This window comes from Corvus kubaryi, unplaced genomic scaffold (assembly GCF_017639235.1).
Source record: "Corvus kubaryi isolate FWS band 111438036 unplaced genomic scaffold, C.kubaryi_AGA036_p1.0 74, whole genome shotgun sequence".
In the NCBI taxonomy this organism is placed as follows: domain Eukaryota; kingdom Metazoa; phylum Chordata; class Aves; order Passeriformes; family Corvidae; genus Corvus; species Corvus kubaryi.
Window position 1 is genome coordinate 10387448 of NW_024582061.1, and position 27760 is coordinate 10415207.

General features: G+C 46.5%; 1 protein-coding gene across 1 annotated transcript; it reads right to left on the reverse strand.

Moving 5' to 3' along the window:
• ATP6V0A4 (ATPase H+ transporting V0 subunit a4) lies at positions 1 to 26061 on the reverse strand. Its single transcript, XM_042051285.1, has 21 exons — positions 25882 to 26061; positions 23810 to 24021; positions 23241 to 23319; positions 22321 to 22415; positions 21153 to 21278; positions 20687 to 20781; positions 19817 to 19943; positions 19167 to 19249; positions 14368 to 14461; positions 13581 to 13793; positions 13147 to 13297; positions 12261 to 12400; positions 11805 to 11962; positions 11265 to 11358; positions 8712 to 8830; positions 7539 to 7755; positions 5835 to 5942; positions 3806 to 3940; positions 2725 to 2842; positions 1483 to 1654; positions 1 to 423 (listed from the first exon to the last, which is right to left on the reverse strand). The coding sequence occupies exons 2-21, from the start codon at positions 23924 to 23926 to the stop codon at positions 330 to 332; spliced, it is 2535 nt and encodes an 844-aa protein (XP_041907219.1). The 5' UTR covers positions 23927 to 24021; positions 25882 to 26061; the 3' UTR covers positions 1 to 329.
• Between the last annotated feature and the right edge of the window lie 1699 nt (positions 26062 to 27760).

A 27760-nucleotide genomic window follows, 5' to 3' on the forward strand; every position in this document is an offset into this window, starting at 1 on the left:
TTGATTGTTAATAGCCGGTTTAATTCCAAAGCTGCATCTCCTCTTTTCAACCAAGCAGCAGGCAGCTGACCCCATCAAATGCTGACCACCAGGTACTTGGCAAAGACATCAGTGGAGACAAAGCCAAGGGTCCAGCCAGTCCTGCTGATAGAGGTCAGCTCTCAGCTGATACAGCAGTGTGGAGTGTAGCTAGGACATTTTCATCTACAGCTGCTCTTGTTTCAAGAGCCACGTCCCATTCTCTTTCATCCCACGTACCCTACTCTTTGGGTGAGCCACCACAAGGAAACAGAGCCTGGTCTGAGGAGGGAAGCAGTGATGCACTGGCTTCACTCTTCTGCGGTGCCATTGATGATGTGCTTGAAGGAGAACGGAGAAAATTTGTACCCGGCTCCCACGTAGAACTTGTTCTGAAATTCCACCCTTGGGAGGAGCAGAGAGAGGCATCAGTGCTGCCTGTAGGCAGGACCTACAGCCAGCCAAGAGGCTGAAACATGGCACCCATGGGAAAAGGGGGGCCACAAGATGGGGGACTCTGAGCTCAGAGCACAGACTGTTTATGGGAGCAGCAGTGAGACACAGGCAGCCCAGGGAGCAGCCTGGCACACATCAGCTCTGACTTTCTATCAAGCCAGACTGAAATGCTCATCACAAGGCCAATCAGCAGAACCTTGCCTGGTAACCTGCTTCTAGAAGCTCTGAGAGCTGGGGTAACCACCTGCTGGTTGCACACTGGTGGGAGACAAACACCTCCTCCTCCCTGCACAATAACAAGCGCCTCACCATGGTTTGCCTTGGCAGTGTTTAGGGTTTGTGGTGGGACATTACGTGGTGAAAAAGACCACAGCTTGGGGCTCAGGTAGGATGCTGAGTTAGGGTGGCAGTGAAGGGTGTTTTGTCACCTTGGTCTTGCTCACATGCTGATGTGTCTGTACTGCTGTCCTTGTCTGGACTGATGACCAGTTAAGGCAGACATGGGCTACCTTGGAACAGGTTTGCCACAAAGCCTAAGCAGCCTGAACTTGACTTGGGCTGACAACACAAGCACTGACCCAGGTTTTCATCAGGTTTGCACCCCAGCTGAAGTCTTGCTGCCCTAGGCAGCGGTCTTCTTAGATCCCTGGCTGGGATACACAGCCAGTGGAGTGGCTGTGCTGCCTTTGGGCCTGGTAACTCAGGTCAAGGTGGCCTCAGTGGCTCTGCGTGTTTACCAGGACAGAACTGCAGGTTGCCATTTGCCTCACATGCTCACAGCCACCACAGGTGCAGGAGGATACGCTGGTTGCTCCAGGAAGCAGGTGAGAGAAGGGACCTCTGAGCTCCCCTTGGAAGAGTCTCCCTCACTTCATTTGCCAAAGGCAACTAATGTTGCAATGCACTGGCACAGCACGTCTAACACTCGCTGATGGCCCCCCTTTTTCCACAGCCTGTTTCCTCCCAAAGACTGCCCTGGGAAAAGCTCCAGAGGACTGCCCCACGTACCAGTGCAGACGCAAGGCGTGCAGGAAGGCTGAGAGCCCCTCCATGACCAGCAGGATGGCTACTGTCAGCACTGCAAACGCTGCGAAGATGATGAAGATGGCGATGAGACCTGCCCAGCCGCTGCTGCTGAGCCCGTTGTGCATCACCATGGTCCAAAGGACCTCTGACAGCTCTGCAGAAGGAAAGAAAAGGAAAATAGTGCTGAGCAGCAGCTATGGACTAGGGACAGGCACAGCATGCAGTCTGCCAGCTCACCATTTTTCCCAGTTTGTAAGGCTGCAAAGGACTATGGTGGTTCTCCAGGCAGAATACATAGGACCGCCCCTAGCTAAGCTTTTTAGTTGTTTGTTTTGTTTTATTTTATTTAGGTATCTGTCCTCCATGTAAAGCTAATGTGTATCAGCTTCCACTCAACTCCTACTAAGCTCATTTGTGTGCCAAGAAGTACAGCTCACCCCTGTCAATCCATGGCACACCACACCACAGCCCCCCCTCCCCCCCTTGTCTGTTTTCCTTTTTTTGTGTGCTCAGTTCTTTAGGGCAGGTGCAACTCCTAGCCATAGGCATTACAGCAACATTAATAAAAAACATTTCAGAAAAACTAGAGACATTGAGAATCTAAGTTCCAGCCTGAGGCAATTTCCAGTATTTGAGCATCTGTTTTTATCACAAATCAAGACAAAAGACATTGAAATGCTGTACATTTCTCATGGAATGTGATGTTCCACTGAATGTTTCTAGGAAAAAACTCAGTGAAAATGACAAACTCCAGAAGCTCTTGAGCCAGACCTTTTCTTTCTTGTTTGCTGAACAAAATAAAAATAAGTGTTTCAAGTAATTTCGGCATTCATTTGCGTGCCCCAAGGCTACAGCAAGTGCCTCTTGGGAAAAGCAGCTGTGGCTCCCATACTGCCTTTACCTCCATGGGCTGGACTACACAAGTGGGCTGCACCTCCCACGTACCACACACCATGAGGACTGTTCCAGAGGGGTGGCTACAGAGCAGCACAGGAAAGGGGCCCCAGCCAGTGAATGCAGTCAGAGCGGCCAGGGATCACCTCTGAAAAATGAGATGCCCACCATGAAACACTTGGAGTGATCTAACCTGAAGCAAAACATCCTGACATACAAGTGCCCACAAATAGAAACTTGGATTTCATGAAGAAATTTGCAGGAATAGTCAAACACCAGCAGAAGCCGTTACCAGCATGGTGAGGAGACTGAAGGTGGACAATCACTCACGTGCGTGGGCCAAGCTCAGTGCCCAGAGCCGCAGGTAGGAGGCTGTGTTGGAGATGCAGCCAAGGCAGTATTCAATGGTGTGGATAGCTTGGTGGACAAATATGTCTCCAAAATTGAACTGAAACAATGTAAAACCAAGTAAGATTTATTAGTTCTCACTTCAGGGCTTCCGGGTTAACAGAGCAACACTGCACCCTAGGCTCTTCATACTCCTTGCTATGTCCTGAGCAACAAAAAGGTATTTCCCAGGAAAAGAGACTGCTCTGAAAAGTGTCAATTCTGTATGATCTTCCCATACATTCTCTCTCGAGAAATACATTTCCAGTGAAAACCAAATGTTTGGGGAACAGCTCATGTTCCACTCATGCGATTTCAAATCCTTAAATGTCAAGCCAGTTGCTGCCAATCTGTGATTTCTTATAGAGATAGAAATTCTTATGTAAAAGAGGGGCTTTCAGACTATCTGCCTGTGGGCATACACATTTTGGGAGATATCACTGAATAAGTGTATCTCATAATAATGAATAAGCAAATCTGTGAAGATCCCCTGTGGCTGTGAACAGCCAGCCATATCCACACTCAATATTGTTGATACTCCCAACTGCTACAAATATTTTTGTCACTTTTTCCTCTGTTGCTTCATACTGTAGAAGCTCTTGACAATATCTGCCAAAGGAAGGATTGTCTCCCTAGTCAACACTTCTGGCTGCCAACTTCTAAATGCTCCTTTGCAATTTAGAGGAAGGAAAACTCAGCAACTCCTTGAAAAGGGTTGACCTTCTCTGGGTGCAATGTGGAAGTGAAACAACCACCCCCGAGGAAACAAAAGCTTGAGGTTTGTAAAAGCTTGAGGTTTACAAGAATGCCTGCCACCACCAGGCAAAACCAAAGGAAAAATTTAGAGGAATGAATTCATTGAAAGTTCAGACCCTATTCTGTCTGGAAACACAAACTGTTGCTACAGTGTGTGTTGATATCTTGTTAGAAAGAAGGGCTGGCAACTCTGCAAGAGTCTTCTGCTTGACTTTGTGTTTTCTACTATTGTGTCTGTATGAACAATTTTCTGTCCAAATTTTCTTACCTCTTCATCATCACCCTCATGTCCTTCATGGCCACCACTGTGGTCTCCCTGGGAAGCTTTCTTGGAGTGATTGGTCTCTGGGACATCTACCTCATTTTCATCTCCAGAGTTTCCTGAGATGGCTTGAGAATGGATCTTTCGGAAACAAAACGCAGTATGTTTGGTTGACACCGAAATGAAGAAGTCCATGGCACAGAACTCCCTCAATAACCTCATGGTGGCTAACACGTGAAGGATTCTATCATGAACACGAAGACAGTTTCAAAAATAGCTGGACATCATGGACCACAGAAATTGAATATTTCCGCCAAGCAGCCAATAATACCCAGATATTTTCCATCCTAGAGCACTTTCCAGTGGTTCCAACTATTTTGTAGCTAGTTTCTAGTGTCACAATGTTTGTTTCCACCATGAGAAGATCCATCACTTTTAGCAAATGAGAAAACTGAGGTACATTAAAGCTGATGATCTCAATTAGATGCGTGCAAATCAAAGGAATTAGTGTCAAGTGAAAGAGCAACAAAGCCTGAGAGGATCATGTGACTTGATGAAGGTCACACAATTCTTGGATACAGGCAGAAATAAAATTCAAAGCTCTTGATTCACTTTAAATTCACAAAAAACCTTGTAGCAACCTCTCTGCAATTATTATTTACAGGACTTTTCTAGAGACCTCAACAACCTGATCTAACAGTCCTATTATACAGCATAACCAAACAGAGACCTTATGGCTTCTGTCAGGTTCTGCCCTGTCACCCTTTATAGCTTCCAGCAGGTTTCATGGGAAAGGTCTCCTGACAACCCTTTGTTTGCTATTGCAGCAGTAATGATTGTCACACTCGCTTTGTCTTTGCTTTACCTGAATGTCAGCCTGGAAAACAGACTTTGCTGCAAACATATAAATCTAGGGGAACGTAGGATGTGATCAGACAGCTAACATATGAAAATTAGGAACAGAAGTATGGGGGCACAATAGGAGGTGGGGAAAACCTGTCAGATGTTGCTGGCATAAAAGCAGGAGATGGAGTCAGCCATGTCAAGCCTCCATCCAAATCCCAGAAGAATGACAAAATAAGAAATTACAGTGCAGAGGCAGGGCTGCAAATGTCTCCCAGGGACCTGGCTTTCAGTTATAGGTCAGAAGTGACTGGGTTGGAAAAGGTCAAGCAGCAAAACCAGCATCTCTTTCTTCAGATGGAAACATCTGTGCCCTATTAAAGGTACTCCAGGCACTAACTCTGACTATAAAGAGAAGTAAATCTTGACTGACAAGTAAAGTCCTGTTAGCGTAATAAAGGAGACAATTAATGAACAACTGCAAAACTGCAGCTGCCGCAGTGTGTGTTGAGAAGCTGTGGGCAAACCACAGAGCCCATGGGAAGGAGGGCTCTGTTAATGTGAAGGCAATCACTTAGGGCAGAAAGAACTTCTAGAAAGCAGGCAACAGCTTTTAAATCAAGCCTCTCCTTCATGCACCATTACTCTCTGCAAGGCCAGGACTTTCACAGATGCCCCATTTCTACAGAGCAGCAAACTGGTGGTTAGTGGAGATTGTGGACTGACAACTGAGGTCTTCTCCCTGTTTTGGCTTTACCAGCACTTCAATCTTTCTGAATCTTCTTTGGTTTTGGATACAACAGGTGGAAGAGCTTGTGTCAGCTTAACAAATAGGTTATGCCCTTGCTAGTGAAGCTCCTGATTCCAGGGAAATGTTTCCTTCACTGGAGATACTCAGCTGTCTGGACACAAAGCTGAATAATGAGCTCTAGGGGACCCTGTTCAAGCAGGGAGTTTGGACCAGATGACCTCCAGTGATCCCTTCCAAATTTAGCCACTCTGTGATTCTAGTTTAGGTGGTTCAGACATGTCCACACACGTCCTCTAGCGTGAAGCACACCTTGAAATTGTCAGAGAAAGCCTGAGACCAAAGAAAAGCAGAATTCGATCACTGCAAAGAGTTTTTGGGGTCTGTCACCTCAGCTTTGACTTTGCTGTTGTGAATCCCCCCTGACTGATCCACATCCCTTACCATGCGCTGCGCTTTCTGGTGGTTGGCTCGGAGGATGAAAGGTTTAATTAGGAGCATCCAGGGAACAGCAATCAGAGCAAATATGACCAAGAAACTCTGCACTTCTTTCTAAAAGACAAAGCAAAAAAACCCAAAAAGTTGCTTTACTTACCTTTAGCCAACTACATTTATGGTTAGAAACCTGAGTCCGTATAATGGTCATTTTTTAAATACAACAAATACAACTCCCTATTTGGCTGCATATCCTCTGCTTGCAAGAACATGAAAATAAATGTATAGTGCTTAAGGCTCCAGAAAGTATGTTCAGCTAGAGATGGTTGGAGACCTGGAGATGAAAGGCTTTCATGCTGAAAAGGGTTAATTTAGCAAAATCCAGTGTTACTGACTTGAATCTGGCTGCTCAGTGTCCCAAGTGAATGTTCTAACTGTGTGTGAGTCAGTCAGTCTGCCTTGCTTTGATCAGTGTAAAAATGCTGCAGTAAGAGTCAAGTCAATCAACTCTTGCTCTGGATTTACTCCACATCCGCAATTCCAGACGGGAATAGAATCCCCATCACTTAGGCTTGGTAAAAACACTGTCCCCACAGTATAAGGAGTGTTCTTACATTGCAGTATGGCACCCCTATTGCTGTCCTGACATAACTGTCTCTACTTTCAGAAAACAGCAACAGCAAAACAAAGAAAACCTTAAACTACAACTTCTGCATCTTTTTAAAGCTGGCTCAGCTCTCTGACCACATTATGGCTGGTCTCATACAATATTTTCATTCAGACTGTCCAGGCAGATGGCACATTCTATTCCTGGTGGGGCAGGCGGACAGGAATATGAGAAAAAAATTGCCACCTTGGGAAAGCTTCGGGTTGTTACAAAGCACAATGTTATCTAAAGACTTTTTGAAGGCTGGGAAGACTGTGTTTTTCCAAACTCCCCTGAATCCTTACCATAGTTACTTGGAGCTGATCAGTCACTAACTCTGACTCACCAGCTGTCCCTAAAACTGAGCTCATGTTGGAGGGCCCAGAGTGTGCAACTGTATAGGTATGGGTGCACACATGTGGCTGGATGCAGCACTTGCTTGCAGATTCTTCACTGATGCTGCTGATGTAAAGTCAATTAAAGAAAAAACCAAATCCATGTTCTGAGAATATAAATAGAGATGACTTTAAAACAAGTTTTTTCTTAGCGGAGCTTTTGTTGCTTGCTTTTTATTTTTTTAAAGTGAACTCCCAAGAGGAGTTATTTCTGACAAAAAGCTCCCAGAAAATCCTCTAGCTAATTCTACATTTTTAGGTGAAAACAGAAAGTATTAAAGCTTTCCAAAGATGAAATAGGAACTTGTCAAGAAAGGGAGATGTCTCTAGCATCGTGACCAGACTGCAGGACAGCATGCCTGCAATATCCAGCTTTGCATCTCTAGTCCCACTTCTTTGATTTCCTCCCCCAACAGTATCTTCAACCGCATCATTATTCTTGTAAGAATGACACTAGGAAAGAGATTTCCTCTGCATCAATGATTGATAGCTTCTCTCTCCTCCCTGTTGACAAGGCCAACACAAATACCAGAAGAATAAACTTTACTTCTGTGACTGACACTTGTGATTGAGCTTCTGAGACTGTTCCCCACATCTTTATGCCCACTCTCCACAACACCCACTGCAAATACAAAACTACAGGGGATTCAAGCTGCTTGGGGTGATCCATACCTGATGCAGATACAATGGAGCATTTGAACTGTCACTGTAATTGAACAGAAACATGTTGATGAAGTGGATGAGGATGCTTGGTGCTCTCTGGGATGAGTGGACATCAAAATGACACCATTTGAAAATAATCATGAAGACCAGGTAGCCAAAAAGAGAGATAATAAAAATCATCTCTGGAATGAACTGAAGGATAATGTTTATGTATTTCCTGAAGTAGCTGGAAAGAATCAGGAAAGATAACTGCAATTAATACACTAGATATTAATACAAGTTTGCACCCAAGTCTAGCAGTACTGTACACTACTTAGTCTTTGGAAAATAACCTAACAAATATACAACTATCACTAGCCAAGAAAGAAGTCCATAATTACAGGCTTTATCAATGAAAGCCACTGTTTAAATACAAAAGCTCTATTATACTGATTCTCTTCAGATTTTGTTCTTGACCTACCAGTATCTCAGCACCCCAAAAGATTATTACACTGAAATAAAATCAAATTTTCAAAAAACAGCTGATTCACAAAGTTAAGCATTATATGCTGAGGGAGGTCAGAACCAGGTGTAGCATCAAGTCTGTAGGGTCCTCTCTGTCCTCTGCAAACCCTTTCTGTCCTTGAAGATCACTACATGCATTCCAGCTTTGGAGAGTCTCTGAACATGATAGTGTCAGCCCCTCCGCTCTATCACCATTTTTTAATTTGTTGTCACAAAATATAGAGGCAGAGATACACGAACACACCCACAAATCCTGACCAAGGTCTGCTAAGCCAGGTAAAATGCACACGCACATGCTCTGCAAGATTTCAGTGTGCTTTGGTTTAGGCCAAAGAGCTTGTCTTTCAAGAGAAAAGTTGTCGATAGTGGGAGGTGCTGCATACTTTTAATTTAGTGTGCTTCAATATTTCTGCAGAATCGAGAATATAATGAAGTAAGTTAAAAACAGAGTTTACTGAAGAAAATATCTGCAATGTTATGGCTGTCCTTTGGACTTAGCACTGTATATCAACCATGGTGTAGCCAGTCAGTGTATGGGACATTTCTGCTCACACTGGGGAAAGGTCAAAGTTCAAATCATCAGTCCAAAATATGAGGCTTTCTCTGAATGGAAGACACCGGTTTAGTGACGAGGACTTGTGTGCTGCTGCAGCAACAGGCTTGGTGAAACAAACTTACATGTGGTTGAAGAGACTGAGTATCACCCCAAAAATCATGTGCACAATCCCTATGACAACCGACATCTTCATTTTGTAGGAGTTCAGGAAAGTCAGCTTGTTTGTTGCAACATTCCAGATCTTTGGGTAAAGGAACAGGGAGAGAGAGAGTGAAGAACAAGATTTTCAGGTGTTTGATCAATAACAGTTTTGTGCAAGTTGTTGTTTTGACACCATCAATTTACTCCTACCAGTTCTAGTAAGAGGGTAGCAAGGCACAGAAATCTAGATGTTCCTTTTATTACTTTTCCCTCTGACAAGGTATTCATCTAAAAGGTATAAAGTATTAGCCTGGTTTAACAGAAGAAATAACCGGGATTTTAAATGATCCAATGACTTTGCTTCAGTCCTCCAGAAATCACTGCAAAGGCTGGTAGCAGAACCTAGATCTTTTCTGTGTCAAATCCTGTCCTTAGGCTGAGTCATCTTCTTTAACAAAAGTGGAAAGGCATCAGAAATCCCTCCTGCTGCAACCAAAATTAGTTCCACCCTCACCAGAGAAGTACTGAGCATTTTCAAACTTTTTGTTTGAACAGAAAAAACTCTTCACAGCTCTTTGGCCGTGGAGATCAGTTTATTGCCTGCCTCTCTGTATTAACTTTTTAGTAATGTTAGGACATACAACCCTTCTCAGTCCTGCCTTTTTTATGCTACAGAGCTTTGGGTTTGCTTCTCCTCTCTTCTCAAACTTCCTAGACCCCAAAGTCTTCTGTCCTCAGAGACAGTAAGTAGGTACCACTTTTCAGACACTAAGCATAGCACCTGAAGAGAAAGGAGGAAGACAGGATTATTTGGAGGGTGAAACATTAGCCTTTGCATCTTCTCTGGATACCAAAGAGACTGCCTAGCTTCTTCCTCTCAGGGTGACTCTTTTTTTCCAAGATACACCCCAGTCATCCCACCAGGATTTGCAAAATGCAGTGAGCCATCCATCCATCAGGACAGATGACATGGATAACCTCTTCAGAGAGGGCCACACAGAGGCTGGTGCTTCCAGTCCACCCCTTCCCTGCCAGCACTTGTTCAGCCATTCTTCCCTCCCAGCCAGGACTTTCACCCTCTTGAACAGGGAGAAGCCTGGTTGGAAGAGGTAGTCTAGGTCAGCCTAAATTAGAGAAGTGTCAGGGCAACATGTAGAAAACTCAGCTGCTTCTGACAGGATTTCCCGAACCAGACTGCCCACATCCTGGGCAGAGCTTTAGAGCTGGGTTTAAAAAAAACTGGTTATGAGGACCGTGTCTTTGAGAATCGGGGGAAGACAGAGTTTCTTTGGATGACCAGTTGAAATGAGAGCCCATCCAGCAGGGATGGAGGTTACTTGACTAATACGAAGATTGAAACTGGAAAGCTTGATGTTAAAAACTACGTTTCAACACATGGTAATGACAGAACAACAAGAAAAAGGGAAATAGGACATAGAGAAGAAAATGTGGCTAAGAGTTAAATAATACTGGCATTTACTTCACATTCCATACCATAAGTAGACTGTATGAAATTTGGAAGTTTGCCTTCAAACTGGTGAGGTATCTCTGGAATGGGTTAAGTACTCAAGTAAGGAAACAGAGTCCAGTAGACAGGAGGTAGAAAAGAGACTGTAGCACAAGACCACTCTCCAGGAAAATCGAACTTCCTTCCTGCTTACCACTTTACTACTACTGCCTGTGCAGACCTGTCGGCAATATATTAATTGCTAATTGCTAAAGAGAAGCATTAGAGGGACTGAGGAGTGGGAGGGGCAGTGGTGGCTAATGAAGTTGTATATTGAGTAGCGTGGGACCTGAGCACGATGTAAACGGCATGGAGTAAGGGGTGGAATGTGCTGGTTTTGCCATGGGTAGTTATTTTTCTTCACGGTGGATGGTATAGGGCTGTATTTTGTATTTGTACTAAACACAGGGTTGATAGTATAAAGATGTTTTTGTTATTGCTGAGCAGGGCTTACACTGAGGCCTTTTCTGCTGGCTGGTGAGGAATTTGGGGGTGCCTGGGAGATTGGGAGGAGACACAGGTGGGACAGGTGACCCCAACTAGCCAAAGGGATAGTCCAGACCATGTGACATCATGCTCACTGTATAAAATGGGGGAAAGAAGGAGGAAGGAGGGATATTTGGAGTGATGGTGTTTGTCTTCCAAGTCACCATTATGTGTGAGGGGACCCTGCTCTCCTGAAGATGCCTGAACTCCTGCCTGCCCATGGGATGAGATTACTTAATTTCTTGTTTTGCTTTGCTTGTGTGCACAGCTTTTGCTTTCCCTGGTAAACTGTCTTTATCTCAACCCACAAGTTTTCCAGCTTTTACCCTTCCAATTCTCTCCCTGATCCCACTGGTGGGGGAGCGAGCGAGGGGCTGCATGGGGCTTGGCTGCTGGCCACACAAACCATGTAAGGAACAGACAAAGAGCATGAAGTTGAAAAGCACAGCTTCAGGAGAGAGCACAGGGAGCTACTGATGTACCTGACATGTAGAAACAGGATTGAAATACAAATTATCTTAGAGCAATTTAATTTAATTACCGGATCTATTCCAAATGGATATGGATTTCCAGAGTAGACTCCTGGGACTGCTGGATCCAGCTGCAACACTGTATTGTCTAGAAGCACATCCTTACTACAAGAGAAAAGGGAAATGACCTTTGCAGCTTAATCTCTCCGTCGAAGCCCCTGGTATATTTATGTGAGGTGTGCTGAGGACTACCACAGGATATCTGTAGCTGACTCCAGCCTTTCTGTGACCTGTTATCCTGCACTTGTGTGCATGTAAATGGGCCCCACACAATGACAGCCTCCCTCACACTGATAATTCTCTAGGCATCGGTCCTGGACACCTGCAGATTTTTATGCACATCAGTGCCTGAACAAACAGGCGTGTTCCCAGGGACTCTACATTTCCATTTCAATAGTGAGTTCATCTGTGTGTGTCAGACAAAACCTCTGATTCATTCATGACCGCATCCACAGCAGGGAGTCCTTCCCTTCCCCACACAGGCAGTCTCTCTGTCCAAGCCTACATGCTCCATTTGGTGTTTTTACATCATTCCTACATTTAGCACTTACTTCCAAGTGTTATTTTTAAACATGGGGATGATATGCCAGGAAGAGCCAAAGAAGTTGAACGATTTGGAGAAGCAGTCATTGTAGATGAAGCCAGTGTACATGGAGAATATGCCCATGAGCAGGATCAGGTAGCGCCCGCTGAAAAAGGTGTTCCAGATCTGCAGGGGGAGAAGGCAGTGCCAGTGACCAAAGTACCTGCAGGTCCATCAGTTGGTGGGCCTCAACCAACAGTAGACTTGATTGTACTAATCTATGTATATACAATTATTTATAGAAAATTTGGGGTCCCTTAGGCCCTCTGTGTATAAGTAGGCAGAACTGCCAAATCTCTGCCTCGCAGGTATCTTTGAATGATCTCCACTCAGCCTTTGGGAGGCTGCATGTCTCTCCTTTATCAAATGGGGCTGATGAGCCTTTCCCTATGCTGATAGGCTGCACCAGCTCCCTGGAACTCACCTCATTAGTGCTTTTCTGGGCCAGAAGGCTCTTCTCATTAATGACCATCCAGAGAGCGAAGCCCAGCATGACAGCGCCATGGCCACAGTCCCCAAACATCACCGCAAACAGGAAGGGGAAAGTAATGATAGTGTAGGGAGCTGCAGGAGGGAAAGGTCGAGAAGTTCAGCTCCCCCTAAACAAAAACGCCTCATCAGAGAAGCAGTCTGCCCCAACAGGCCATTCCTTATAGGTACTGCCCTTAAAGGCCTCCTCAATCCCTCCCTTACATGCCAGGCAGTCACATCTAGTGCAGAACAAGCTTTACCATCACAAAGACTGTTCAGTTGTACCTTCCTTGTAGTTTTATCCTTTGTTTCTTGTCTCGCCATAATAAACACATGTGTAAATAGCTGCATTCTGTTTTGCAACAGAAAAAATGTGTTTGAAGTTTACTACCATATTTCTCAACCTGCTCAGCCTCAACAATCTGAGTTAATCTGGCCCTTTCCCACGGGCCCCCATTTCTAGGTTTCAATTAATTCTCAGTGGTCTCTCTGAGATCCTCTACCACTGTTTCACACTTTTATCAGGTCCTTTAGGACTTCTTTGCCTCTACACAGTGAGCTCAACTTCCATTTCCCTTATGAGCTTAGTTCTCTTCCTCAGAACTGCTACCTCACCATTTGTTCCTCGTCCTGTATTTGTGTAGTTCATTATTTCCATCACAATCATTCACTGAAGACCAATAGCCAAATTCTTTGCCTGAGAAAATCCATGCCCATACACCAATCAGTTCCGACACAGTTCAGATTTCTCAGTCAGCACTGGGTACATCTAGTGAGAGAGCTCAAAGGCTTCACTTAGGCTCATGCAAACCAGATGCACGTAGCTGAGCATTTCTCACCTGGGTTCATCTCTCTGTAGTTGCCCACACCGTATGCATCCACGATGTTCTGAAACCCAGCTGTGAACTTGTTGGTCCTATTGAAGGTGGGTGGTGCCATCCTGGTGTGTATGGCAGTGAGGATGGGGGCAATCGTGGAGCCACTGCGCTCCTGCAAACCCAGTGACAAGGACAGGCACAGAGTGGATAGGAGAGAAGAATTGGCCCCACGATACCACTTCTGGCTCGTGGGTCTGTCACAAACCTGCTAAGATTTAATGCTGATCTTAAGCTCCCTCAAAAGATGGAACACCAAACAACCATGAAACAACCTGGACTTGAAACAGCAAAGGGAGTCCCACATTAAGATAACAGACAAGTCTGAACATAAGCTCAACATATAAACAATTCAGTGTGGGTGAGAGCTTCAAGGACCCAAAATGCTGCTCTCTTACCATTCCTTGATGGAGAGCTCTTTTTATCCGGTCAGCATCAGCCACTGGGAACCAGATCTCTGCAATGACACACTGCTGGGTGACGTCGATGTTACAGCAATTCAGGATGTGGTAGATGGCCTTGATTTTCTTCACCTTGATGCCCCAGGACCACAAGTTGGCTGCTGCCTCGTGCAGCAGGCGTTGGCGGTGGGACTCGGTTTGTGTTATCACCTGTAAGCACAACACAGGGCAACACTTGATAGGGAAGCACAGGGGGCACTCAGTAGTTAATTGGGGAGGGCAGATGGAAGAGGGTTGATGAAAAGGAACTATTTGTATGAATGTGTGGGTTATCCTGGGGAGCAGCACGTGCAGGTGTGGACACAGGATCACTCGACACCAGGTGCACAGTGCTGCTCACCAAGGACTCTCCCTGCATGGTCCTGAGTCACTGCAAGTGTAGAGGAGACCACTGGAAGTTACTGAGCTGTGGCATTGGCTCCCTACCCAGTTGCTTACAGACTGGCCACATCTCACCATGTGCTCCCAAGCTGCCATTTCCTGCAGGCAGCTCTGTGCTACGAACTTGGGGCATATCATCCCCATGAGTAGAGCTACAGCTCATGGTCTTGGGACCTCCATGCATCATGTGGCCACCACAGTGCTGCTGTATAACAATGGAGATAATGAGATAATGTGTCAGGAGGATAACCTGTGTGGTCTGCCACACTGTTTCAGACAGGACCAATATCTGGGCAGGTCCCACTTGCAGGGTTGAGTCCTCAGTAAAACCACTGCCACTTACTGTGTTTAAATCCTCAATCCTTGTGTTGACTCCGTCAAGCATTTCTCGGCGCTCGGTGGCAGACTCTGGGCAGGGATAGACTGTGGCACGAAATCTAGCCTCAGTAAGAGAGAATTGAGAAACACCAGTTATTTGACTGAGTTTTCTTCCTCCCTACTCTTCTCAGCTCAAAGGCAGGCAAACTGGACTTCATTCCTGAGCCAGTAGTATGCCCAGTATACTCTTCTCACATACTATAAAGTCACACTTGATCTCGTGGAAAGGTGCAAATAGGTACATTTATCCCTTGACGAGAATAAGGATCCCTTCACCTCTTCTAGATGAAAAACCCTCCTTGTCTTAGCTCATACACAGTACCTGATGTCTTACAGTGGTCAGCACTAACACGTAGGCACGTCCCTTCTGTCCACAAGCTGTTTGAACTGCGATGAGACTCAATAAAAACCCACCCTGGCGAAGGCAGCCTCTCGCTAACACAGTAGCCAACAGATGTCCCTCTTGCACTGAGGCTGGAAAAATACCGTGTCCCTGTATCTGCACTACCCTCCTGCAGGCACTGGGAGAAGGCATCGGCTGAGCTACTGCTGCACTGCAAGCAAACGCCCTTTGTGCGAGGAGGCTGCATAAGTAAATAAGCCTGTAAAAACAAACAAACAAGCAAGCAAGCAAACAAAGAAAAGTACTGTATTTCCAGGATAAAATAGGAGAACGGCTGTATGCTTCTGGTCCACCTGTTTGGCTAGACACCTTGGGGAAAAGGGAAGGATGGGTGAAGGGTTTTAAACATCTGAGAGCAATATCTGTTACGTCAGCTTAGATAAATCAGTATAAATGCTTTTGTAAGTGTACCCTCAAGGTTCTGTTTGGGACATTCGGCAGGTTTATTTAGTGTGGTATAAGAAGGGCTAACGTGGGATTCTAACACGTGAGTAAAGGTCTTAGCTCCAAGCAGGTACTGCTTCAGCTATAGCATGGAACTCGACCTTCTCTAGTACAGCTGCAGGTCACCCTGGTGTGAAGGTGCTTCCACCAGCGCAGCACACTGCAGTGTTGTACAGGCACAGTATGATCCCAGTACAGACCATTAGAAATGAGTTGCATGTCTCTCTGAGAAGCGTGCAGCTACCTGTCCTGACTGCAAAGCAAGTCCCAGAGTATCTTCATGCACGACAGCAGGCACAAGGAGTTCCCCCTGGGACCTCACAGGCCACAGGGTGCCCTGCTGCTGCTCTCCACCTGCAAGCCTGAACTGAGCTGAGATTCTGTAGTAACTAAAACAGCAGAGATCCCTCCTTTTTTTTCCTGCTTGGCTTGTTCAGTGATATCTAGTGCATGTGCCACCCCTGCCACTTTGATACTGCCCATCAGATCTGCAGGAAGAGATCCGTCCTCTTTGCAGAGCGGAGATCTCCTGGCCCTGACCTAAGGCAACACATTTCCACCATCCTGCCATGGATACACTGAGTTAGCGTTGCTAAAGGGCTGTCTTTCCGCACGTGAGATGAATTAAAAGATGATGTAACAGGGTCAGAGGGGTCTATCCCTCCTTAAGAGACAAAAATGTGCAGGCTCTGTGTACAGATAAGCATCGTATTCTGGCTTTGTCTGAGCGCAGGATATTTCACCACCTGCTCTACAAAATCAGTTCCAGCACACATACAAGTGAGGACAGTTGCAAATTGAACAAAACATGCTGCAGTTTCCTAGAGATCAGCCCAGAGCTGTGTGTAATGACAGCATGTGCTCTTCAGCTAAACTTCCCTTTCCAGAACTGAATTTCTCCTCACTCAACACCTGGTGTTCATTTCCAAAGGTTATTCACCCTACCTAATTATTTCCATCTTCTTATTCTTCACAGCTCTTAGTTCATCTTTAATAAGGATTTTTAATCAAACTTTAAAGCTCATTCCTCCATGCTGTACAGTTCCCCCATTCCCAATAACGTTATTGCAGCAGTGCTGCTTTGATCTTTTAACAGCCATTTTGCATACTGAGTATCAGCTTTGCCCTAATGGCACAGACATCTCTGAAAGCTCCAGGAGAATTCAGCAGGGAATCCTTACATTGATAAACCCAGTTTAGTATTCACATTAGTACTGAGGCAGCTGCAAGAAAAGGAGGAAGAAAAAAATTCTTACATTTTCCTCCTTCCTGCTCCCTCTACACCTTTCACTAATAAATTTGTGCATGGACTTAATGCTCATGAAATTGGCAGACTAATGTTACCAATTAGAGTCAAGCAGGGACTACAAGCGTAACCTGAGGCACACAGCTCTGCAAACAAATCTTAGCCTGCCTTGCAGGAGGCTGGCTTAGACCAGTCCCATGATTTTTGCAGGATATTTACTTGTCATGAATGATGACTTAGCGCTAAGCAGAAATGTCCTGCTGGGGCTGCATTGACACTGCCATCTGCTTTAGGTATAGTCAACCCTGCCTTAAAGGTGGACCAGACTAAAATGTCTTGGCCTGGGTACCAGGGACGGCTGATGGCCCACAGAGCACAAAAGGAGTGTCAGGGGATGAATACATTTAGAAACCTGCCACTCAGTAAAATGTCCATGTATATGTGCACATTGGCAACCAAAACATTTGAAAGGAAGAAGGAATGTAAGGGATGACTTCATTAGCACTGCAAAGGGTGACCTGTGGATTTGTCTTTGGTAGGGGTATTTTCCTTCAGTTACAAGGGCCTGAGAGAAACCAGTCTAAGTTCCTTTATGGGAACCTACCACCACATCTGCAACACTGGCTCCTAGAAACTTTGCATGTCACAACCTCCCTGCAGGGATCTGCTCACATTTCCAGCACTGCCTGATGCCTTGCTGCAGAGGGTTGTGCCTATGGTTTGGGTGATTTCGGTGTCAATCAACAATGAATATGTTGACAGGCATTGTACTGTGTATTCTTTTACTCCCAATCCCAGAAAAAAAGTCTTGGGCTTTTGACTGCAGGGAATTTTAAATGCTGCAGGGGAAAAAAAAAATTTACATCCAAAATGAAGAACTTTCAGCACTCTGTGGGCAACCCCATTCAGCTCTAAATGTATGGCCTGGCAACTTGCAAGGCCATCAGCACAGGGGAAAATCCAGTGGGAAGCATTCAGCACCAGCAACTGCCCATGAAGAAGGGGAGAAGGGTTCTGAACAGCATCTAAAAAGCAGGCAAAGAAATGAGACTTAAGAAGGACATGGGCCTGCTGAAGCAAGTTCAAAGGAGAAGAATGAAGATGATCAGAGGGATGAAGCACCTCTGCTATGAGGAAAGGCTGAGAAAATTGGGGTTGTTCAGGCTGGAGAAGCAAAGGCTCCAGGGAGACCTTACCACAACCTTCCAATACCTAAAGAGGCCTACAAGAAAGCTGGAGAGGGACTTTTTACAAGAGCATATAGTGATAGGACAGAGGGGGGATGGCTTTAAAGTGAAACAGGGTATGTTTAGGTTGAATATTAGGAAGAAATTCTTTACTGTGAGGGTGGTGAGGCACTGGCACCGGTTGCCACAGAGAAGTTGTGGACACCCCATCCTTGGCAGTGTTCAAGGCCAGGCTGGATGGGGCCTTGAGCAACCTCGTCTAATGGAAAGTGTCCCTGCCCATGGCAGGGGAGTTGGAATGAAATGATCTTTAAGGTCCCTTCCAACCCAAACCATTCTATGATTCTATTATGTGCAGGAAATTGTAATCCAGGAAGAGAATGAGACTTGCTGAACACTCAAAGACCACTGGCAGCAGCAGACTGATCCTGCACAGTGGCTATGGCAGAACTCACTGCACGTCTGAGGTTCACGATCAGAAATCAGTGACTGAGAGCTAGGAGTCTTCCCTCAGCTGTCCACGACTGCTTTATAGACAGATGCCCACCTCAGGAGGGCTGAATTGCTCTCTGGATGGGCATTGCCCTCCACTGCCCTTAGAAGGTATCCTGGAGGGCCCCATTTCCAGTGCAGGAATTGTTCACAGACCCCAGGGTTCTGTCACTTCTTGGGACTGAAGTCACTCATGCCAGCTGGATGAAAGATCTACCTGCTTTTATTCTGATTAAAGGCAGGATGTAAGGAAAGATCTGCCCTGAGCATGGATGTCAGAGAAGAGCAATTGCTCACCCTCTCCCTGCGGCTCTTGGCGGGCCCTGCCTGGCTGAGGGGCTACACCTGAAATGGGTTTGGTGGCAGCAGACAGATCCTCTCATCAAATCTGATTTACACTGCAACAAAGCTCATCGGTCATCAGTGTTATGAAAGAGTAACAAAATATTCAACCTGAATTATCTTTTCAAGATGCTTAACAGGGTGGAAACAAGTCAGGTTGTATGAAGCGTTCATTTCTCTCCTGGGCTCTGTCTCTGATTACACAGATATTGCTCAAAGGCCTTGGGAAAGGGTTGAATAAACTACAGCATCAACTTTTTACGAAGAAGTGCAGGAAGGCTTGAGAGCAAGTTGAGGATTACCATGTTCCCAGTCTTCAAGTTAGGGCCCCTGATTTTCAGGGGAAGAGTGCTGAGTATTTTTTAAACAAAAGTCCCTTGTAGATGTTCCAAGTGAAAAACCTAGCAACTGAAGCTCTCAAGAGCTGTGTGTCACTTTGGAAAACGTAGGATCTCGAGTTCCACGTGACAAGGTGATGGATGTCTTTCATGATTAGGAGCAGCAGAGCCGAGGAGCAGAAGAGAGGTTGGTTGCAGAGCTGACAGCTAGAGAGCTGGAGATCTGATCTCTAGCTCCAAATTCAGCCAGCCTGGGCTGCCAGTAACCATCTCTATGGGAGTCACTGTGGCTTTGCCACAGGCCTGCCTTACCCATCACAAATCTTCTTGATTTTTTGTTTAAGCTGCTCTCCTTGATAGAAGATAATGAACACGTTCTTCTTCACCTCTTCTCTCTGCAACACACAATTCAAGCAGAATTTAACACACCCAGAGTCCAGTGCAGAAAAGTCAGTGGGTTGTTTTTATCCCCCAGCCCCAGTTTCCCATCAGCAGTGTTTTCCCCAGATGCTCTTTCAGAAAACAGGCATGGGCAGCAGCTCTGGGTTATGTGGGAGGGAGCAAGGTGGAGCAGAGGGGACAGAGTTCCACTGGGGCACAGGGCTCCAGAGGCATCCCAGAGACACCAAGGGGAATCAACCCTCCATGGCTAATTCCGGATGGGGGCAGCCACAGTCCACTTTCATGGTGGTCCCTGTAATACAGCTGCCCTGGGAGGCCCCACATGCATCTTGACAGCCAGGAGAAGGAAACCACCTCAATAGTGGCAAAAGGGGAAAGCAGTGTCAAAGAATCTGCTCCCATCCTCCAACTTTCCCACCTTTCCCCTAGAGGCTGCCCTCAGACACCGAGCTCTGGAGAGGCAGCCAGTGCTGCAGCATGGTCCAGGGCACCAGCTTTGTGTCTGCAGGTCACAAGCATCCACACAGGGCAGAGGAAAGCAAAACCAGGTTGGTACCTACCGTCACAGGGTCCTCCATGGGGGTGTCCATTTCCGTGTACCTCAGGTAGATGTTCCCCCTGCAGGCTCGCCACAGTAAACGCTCAAAGGGGATCATCCTTTCCCTCTTTATTACCCCTGCTGTGAATCTGAGCAGAGTTACAGGATAAATAAATTACGAGCCCATTCTAGGCCTTTTAGGACCTGCAGGACACATGATTTCACAATCCCTTGTTTTCTGGTCTGTGCTAGCCAAGGCTCTGCTGCTGCAGCAGACACTTCTAGGAAAAACTTCCCTGCTCAAGCCTGGCTTTTATCTCAATCTACTGACTTTATCCTAGTGTTCTCTCTTTAAAAAAAAACTTTCCTAGATCAACAGGTGAAGGAGAAGAGACAATTCTGGCTAGAAATGGAGGAATGGAGAGATGCTTAAAGTCACACAAACAGAGAGTGCCTGAATGGCAGAGGCTGGAGGTAGAAATATTGAAGTGGTGGTTTATCTTTACTCTCCTGTTTTCCTTTTCTGAGAAACATCAGACTGCAGCCCAATGCAATACCATGGCTGTTTCTGTGGTTAGACACCCATCCATGAGGACCAGGCTGGTAGCCAGATGCCTGAGTCCAGAAGTCATGGGTGAGACGCCTTAAGACAGCAATTTTCAGTCAATACCTACTAAGGGATCACTGGAATTGGTGGCCTGGAAGTAGAAGTCCATTTGTCCTACTGACCCATAACCTGACCATAGTTTTGATGATAACTTCTGAGGACAGTCACTCTCTCATCTTCATGGAACACCCTCTGCTAAGAAGCTGAAGGATGCTGTGCCAGTGTCACAGCAATGCAGCACAGGTGGGAAGCATGGCCAAGCTGGAGGCCATCACCAATACACACCCCAGCTTGGCAGCTGCAGCTGCAGGAGTGCTTCTCAGCTCCAGCAGTCCAGATGTGTCTTCACTGAAGAAATCATCTGGCAGATTGGTTTCTGCCTGGAAAACATTAGTTTTAAAAAACACTCTTCAGCATTGCCAGTTTGAAAACTATTTTCCCATTTTTCTCCTAATATTTTTTCCCCAAAGGTAGCTTTCCACAGAGATTTAGACCAAAGGAAAAACAAGAAAAGTAACTATATCTTAGGAATGGAAAAGCATAAATGCTATTTTCAAAGAGATCTGGGAGCCCAATTTTTGAGCCCCACTGACTCACGGAGCAATCTGGGCTCCAAAATGAGTGAGGTGTTTTTGCAAACCTCATAATGGCTTGTGGTAAAGACCTCTAAAAGCAACATACACCAAATGAAAGTGCAAGTATTTTTAAGAGCCTTCCACATCTCTTTTGGAAGAGTCAAGAGGCCTCTCACCTCAAAGAAGTCCTGGGTTTTCTTCAGCAGATGTTTGAGCTCCGTCAGCTCAAGGAAGTTCTGTTTCAGTGTTTGCTGGTTCTGGTTGGCTTCCAGCAGCTCGGCTTCAAGTTTCTCCAGCACTGTCTGTTCAGGGTCCAAGCACATCCAGAAAAACTCTGAAGCACATATTGGCCCTTTCCCAAGCTGATACCAAATCTCAAACAACAGTTTTCATTTTTTTCAAGGGAGAATAGAGAAATATTCAATGAACACTTCAAAAAACACTTTTTGTTAGAAGATACTCATCAATGCATCATTTTTTTTTTCCATTGCAAACATTCCCTGCTGGCTGTGTTGTCCTCTTCTGGCACTGGAGTTCTGATGCCCCTGACTCAAGCACAGGCAGGTAAGGTAGATGTGTGCTGTTGGTGTCTCAGCCTGTCTGGGCATCTCTGTTCCTTGCACACAACTCAGACCCCAGGCTGACTGGCTGTTAGTTTACTGACTACAAAAGCTACCTACAACATGGCCATTAGCTTAGGTTCATTAGCTATAGGCCAAAACTTAGGTGATGATGTGGGGCCAGGAACACACCAGGAAACCAAATTGCTTGTGAAGCTGAAGCCCTTGGAAAGCTTGATTTTCCTTTCTAGTCACCTACATACACAGCATTTTAAAATTACCCTGTCAGTAAACTTAGCTTCCAGCTGGGCTAGAATAAAGCATCCCTTGCACATCCAATGGCAAGGCCCAAGTGTTTGTGTCAGGTCCCAGTATCACAACAGTGCTCCCAGCAGGACAGGCAGTCCTGGTTTTTCCTGCAGTGAAGTTGGTTCTCTTCAGCTCTTCTGGTAAAACACCAAACCCCTTCTAATTCTCTCCTATAGGATGATGGGGGCATTCTATGAGAGTGATACTTTTAATATAATATGTTAATATGTGGGACCAGAGGAATGTTTCACAGGGGATGGTAAAAAAGCCTGGGATCCTTTAGGAACATGTAGCAGGACTAGCCTCAAGCTAAGTGCTGAGGCAGCAGCTCGAGGAGCACCTCCTCAGGCAGGGAGGGTTGTGCCAGCCTCAGGCACCAGATCCTTCCTTGCAGGGGAGGGCTCTGTTGAGCACATTACACAGACAACCTGCTGCACAGCCCTTCTCTCTCCTGGCTCCACTCCAAATTCTGTACCTCCATATCAATCATTTCCCGAGGCAGGGGGGTCTCTGGGTACTTTTCTCCTTTGACTATCTCAACGTTATCTTCCATCTCATTTTCCAGAAAACCTGCAAGGAAAGGGCACAGAAGTCTCAGCACAGAATCACCCCTGCTGCATCATCCTGGTCACCAGCTTGTTGCTCAGCGAGGACCGAGGCCTCCCATGGCGGTGTGACAAGACTGAGTGATGTATGAGGGCCATCATCACAGCACACACACACAGCCACCATGGAATGAACACCCCCAGCCTCCCTTCTCAGTGAAGAAGCTGTTTCTTTTGAAGCCACAGTACCCACTCCCAAGTGGGCTGCCCTCAGCCCTGGCACAAGTGGCCACCATGGCCCCCTTTATTTGGGGCAGTGAGTAAGGCATGCAGAAAGATCAGGTTCCACTGCTGTGCCCAACAATGGCAAGTGCTGCCACTGTGGCTCCAGCAGGCACCAGTGTTGTGGTGGGGAGAGCGCAGAGCTCCCAGGACACACATCCACAGGACAGTGGGAATCACGAGCTCTGCTGCATGGATTTTAAGGACTTACCCACAGACTGAAGCCCTTGGCCACAAGAATGTGTGCCAACAGCTGGTGTGCTGGTGTAAGGGTCAGGTTATCTGGATTAGCCTCCTGCCCAGCCCCAGATTTACCTTGTGATTTTATAAAAGCTAATTAACCTCCTTTCAGTTCAGTTAACCATTTTCAAAACAGGGGCAACAATTTATTGCCCATATGGGGTGAAGTGGTAATTAGCTGACGCATGGAAAACATTTCCAGGGACTCAGATGAAAACATCACCATTTTGCCACTAATTCTGCTCCCCAGTGTGAGAGCACTTAAAGAAATAAATCCCACACCACCAGTTGGCAGGAAGCCAATTGCATTTGACAAGCGTTTACTTACGCAGGATTCTCTCCAAGGATTCGCACCTTCTCACTTCATTCACAAACTTTCTCTGGAAGCTGTTGACATTCACATTCAGCTAAAAACAGGAGGGAAAACAAGCCTGGGGCTGAAGGCTGCACGCTGCTGCGCTCATTTTTAACACCAGCAGAGAACCAGAGTGCCTTTGGTGCGGATGGCAAACACCACTCTGTCTGAGAGGGTCCTACTGGCAGGGCAATACCGTGAGCTCCCTCGTGGCCAAGGACATGGTGGCCTTCCACACAACCTTGCTGTGACAGCAAGAGTCACAGAGGGGTCCTCAATGGAAACACCTGCTGTGTCCTGGTGATGCAAAGAACTGTTCTAAGGTTGTGCAGAGGGCGTGCAGAGCACCAGATGGGACTCAGGGATGGGTTGAGTCTCTGCATCATCTTTGGGTTTCAGACCAGCCTTGGGGAAGTCCCGCTCTCACCATGGACTTTTTGGCCTCCCTACAGGGGCATCTTTCCTAAGTGCTTTGAAGGAAGGACAAGCACACCCCGGGGCACATCTCTAACAGCTCAGCATGCCAGCCAGGGACTACTCACGTCTCTGAACTGGACCAGCCCCAGCTCCCCCAGCTCAGCCACGCAGCAGTAGGCAGCCTCCACCTGCAGGAAGAGCTGCTTCAGGCTCATCTCCTCACTCCGGAACACGGAGGCCATCTCGCCCGTTCTCCTCTGACCTGGAAGGCCCTGGCAGTCTCTGTGGCAGCAGCACGGTCTTCCTTGCCCAGGCAGGTGCAGGAAGGTGCCAAGCTCTGCAGGAACATTGGGGTCACCGAGTCAAAGTGCTGGAATATAACCCAGTGCTGCTCATCACATCCTCCAAAAGGATTTCTTCACCTTCTAAGATCCTCCTTGAACCCACAGGAGGCTTCATCCCACCAGAGCAGTGGTAGATGATATGGTATGTGTGTGCCACAGGGAAAGGGGGAAGTCACCGGTCTCCTCTGACAAGTGATGAGCAAATACCCTGCTCTGTTCTCTGCTGGACCTAAACACTTCAGACCACTGCACTCAGGCTCTTTATTTGGCTTTTGGGTGCTGTGATTGGAAGGATTCGATTTCTCTTTGCCTTAAACACACAGACCCCCCCCCCCCAAAAAAAAAAAATCATTTCACCTTGCAATTAGACAAGAGAAAGAGGCCTGACTGGTTCTTTATCACTTCCATGGATAGTATGAACATTGCAAACCCATCTGGAGCGTGTTACATGGGCGTGGGGAGAAGAGCAGACTATTTTCTTTAAATTAAAACAACCTTTAAGAATTCAGAATAATTTTCTCCCCATAAAGGACTGTTTTCAAAATGAGATACATGAAATAACATGCGTTGCACAAAATTTCCTCTCATCTCTGTGCTTCTTATTATTTACTTTGAATAACCTGAACATAGAAATTGTCTTTAGTTGTTCTCACACAAAATTAACAGATCAGCATGTACAAACACAGTAATTATCTTTTTCCAGAGAAAAACATGCAAGTGGATACACTTCTTGCATGCATTTAATTCTGTAGCAAGCCTATATTTTATAAATAGCAAAATAAAATCCCTTTATAACCTCACTTCTACTTGTTGACAAGGGTAGAAAGTTGTCTTTAACCCCTTCTGTCTCTATGAACCTTGTCTTTCAGCATTTTTTTTATAAATTGTGGATTCTATGAATTCTCTTTATAACGTAGAAAAGGTTTATCTTAAATATAAGAGAAGCATTTCACAAAATAATAAAGGCTTGTTTAACAGGAGCATGATAGTCACAGGTCTGTGTTTGCTCAAATATCCTGGGAGGCTTCCTTCTCCTACTCTCTGTACCCATTCACTTGAGAATTTAAGATGCTGAAAATACAATGTATGATAGCTAATAGCTTGTTCAAAGAAAACATCATGTGCCAGCTTAAATGGATTGAGTAAGTATATGCATTTTAAATTTGGTTGGATATTTTTCAGCAAACTGTATTTTTCACAGGAAAAGGAGGCAAAAGGTGCAAGAGACTCTCACCATGCACGCAAAGAAAATCTGAGGTAAATCTGATTTTCAAAAAGTTTAAAAGATCATCAAAATGTCCAGTCTTAATTTCTTTAGACTGAACAGTGTGAAGAAACTATAATCTAAAGCAGTTTGTATTTCTAAACCTGCAGTTAGCTTGCATTAAAAAAAAAAAAAAAAAGCTAAGAATTTATAGAACAAAACTCAAAATATTTAGAAATATCTTAATTAAGCTGCTTCAAACCATTCAAAGCCAGGGTTCTACTTTTCCTTGGTAATCAGTCAGTGAAAACCCCAAAAGCTCACTTTCATTTTGATTTGGAATGAGAGGGATATCTACTGCAAGGAAGGCAGAGCTCTCACCCTCAACCATTCCTACAGATGCAGGAGGCTTGCCCAAAAGCACCTGCTGGCCAGCAATGCCTCTGTCGAAATCACCTCCCCCCTTCCCTCCTCTCCCTCGTCCCCAGTTTTTGCTGTGGCAGGAAAGCAGCTAATTGAGAACTGCCTCACGCGTTCCCCCGCCGCTATTTCCATGGAAATGCGTTAAAGCGGGCCGGCTTTGGGCAGGGCAGATCCCGGTGCCGCGAGGAGCTGGGCAGAAGGTGCAGGAGCTGTCACTGGGGGTTACCTGTCGGCCACCGCGCTCCTTTCCGCCAGCCCCTCTCCGCAGGGCAGGCGAGCTGTCCCCTGGCTCGCCCGCTGTCCGTCCGCAGGTGACAATGACAGCAGGGCTCTGCAGTGGCGCCGGGAGGGGAGGGCAGCCCTGGCCAAATGTCCCGTCCCGCACAGGGCACGGCAGACCTTTGCTTTTAAGGTCAGAACTGGTCTGGACCAGAGAAGGGAAACCTCTTCTGTCCCAGAACAGCCCCCGGGTGGACCGGGCCGGACCGAACGCTTTCTGGCTGGGTCGCCACCTCTGCGCCGGGGCTGTGCCAGGTGCCAGGCGTGTTGTGGCAGCACGCGGCTTGTTGGGACTGACAACAGATGGGACAACCTGGCTGTCACCGCCCCGGCCACCCGAAGGGAGCGAGAGCCTTTGGGAGCTGCCGTGCGCGGAGCGCTATCAGCCCCTGGCACCTCATTCGCCCGCTCTGCGTGGAGGATCGGCCGCCAGGGAGGTGGAAAAAACTTCTGCGCTGTTTCTCGCTGGTTTTTCCTCGCCGAAAGCAGTCTGGGAAAGGACAGGGAAACAATGGGAGATTAATGATTTTCCTGCCGCGAGGGGACGGGCAGAGCGATAGAGCAAGGAGAGGGCTGGGAGAGCAGGGCTCTGTTAACCAGGGGCAGCGCTGACAGGGAACTTGATTCCCACCCTTTGACATAACAAATGCTGGGGAGGAAAAGGGGCTTCATAGACTTTCTGCCACTTCAGCTGCTAAAGCAAGGGCTCCAGAGAGAAATCTGGCCGGTCATAAAACCAATGGCTTATCTGCCACTGAGGGAGAGGAGGCAGGGTTTCACCCTGATGAAAAGTCTGGCTGGGACACTGCTAAATCTAGCACCCAGAAGAAAAATTTCCTCTCAAAAGAAGAACTAATGAAAATGCATGGCTATATCCAAATTGTAAAGTACCCCTAAATAAATGCTTTCTCAGACCTGTTCTTTTGGAGGTTCCCAGTAATCCTGGCCCAAAGAGACAAAGGGTACAGTTAGTCCATGGGAGCACTGCCACAAAATGAGCAATAGCAGAGGGTTTCCCAGCAGAGGGGTTTTCTATTCAAAGGGACAGAGTGGCCCCACTTCGCAAGGTTGGCTTTGGTGAGAGGGGTCCTGCTGCTTGCTCAAGTCTGGCTGTCTCGAGCTATGTGACCCAAAAAGGAGATACTAAAATTACAAGGAAATTTTGACAAGTGGGCCTAAAGCTTACATCTTGCTCAGCAAACCACGCAGATGAACTGGCTGTAGGGCTCCCTGGGCTCCCACCCGCTTTGGCTGCTCTGTGCTTCTCCTGGACCAGCCACTGCCCATGGTCAGCTCTGCCTTCTCTATCAGTGCTACCACAGCAAGGGAGTAAAGGCTGATCAAAGTCAGCACCTTCTGCTGGGAAATTGGAAATTTCCTTGACGAGGCAGACGTGAAGTCACTGCCACTGACCATGTGAATGCCGTGCAGGGCTGTGGAGAAGCTGGGGTGGCAAAGGAAGGACTTTGCCTTCCAGCCCTTGCTGTGATACTAAACAACAGGAGTCCTCACTCAGTTCCAAACTGGTGCATATTGACACAACAAAATGAAACAACTTCTCAGGCTACTCCCCTCACCTCTGAACCACAGCACATTCTTCCCCCTGCGTTCATATGAAGACACCAGGGTTTGCTTCGTCTTTGCTCCTTTGCTGCTCTTACTCAGCCCTACAGTTTCACACAGCTACTCCCCTACAAGCTGTTGGGGCTGGGGGAGCAGAAGGGGTCCCCAAAGCACATTTAATTGCCAAAGGAAGCTGCACTAAGCCAGTTGCTCCATCCCATTAGCTGAGAAGTGAGCAAACATGGGAAGCAAGGATAAAGCTG

Coding starts and splice junctions, on each gene's coding strand:
- ATP6V0A4 (XM_042051285.1), bottom strand. CDS start 23,926: ATGGCCTCCGTGTTCCGGAGTGAGGAGATGAGCCTGAAGCAGCTCTTC. Junction 23,320..23,809: donor GGCTGGTCCAGTTCAGAGAC/GTGAGTAGTCCC, acceptor TCCTGTTTTTAG/CTGAATGTGAATGTCAACAG. Junction 424..1,482: donor CACGCCTTGCGTCTGCACTG/GTACGTGGGGCA, acceptor GCTCCTCCCAAG/GGTGGAATTTCAGAACAAGT.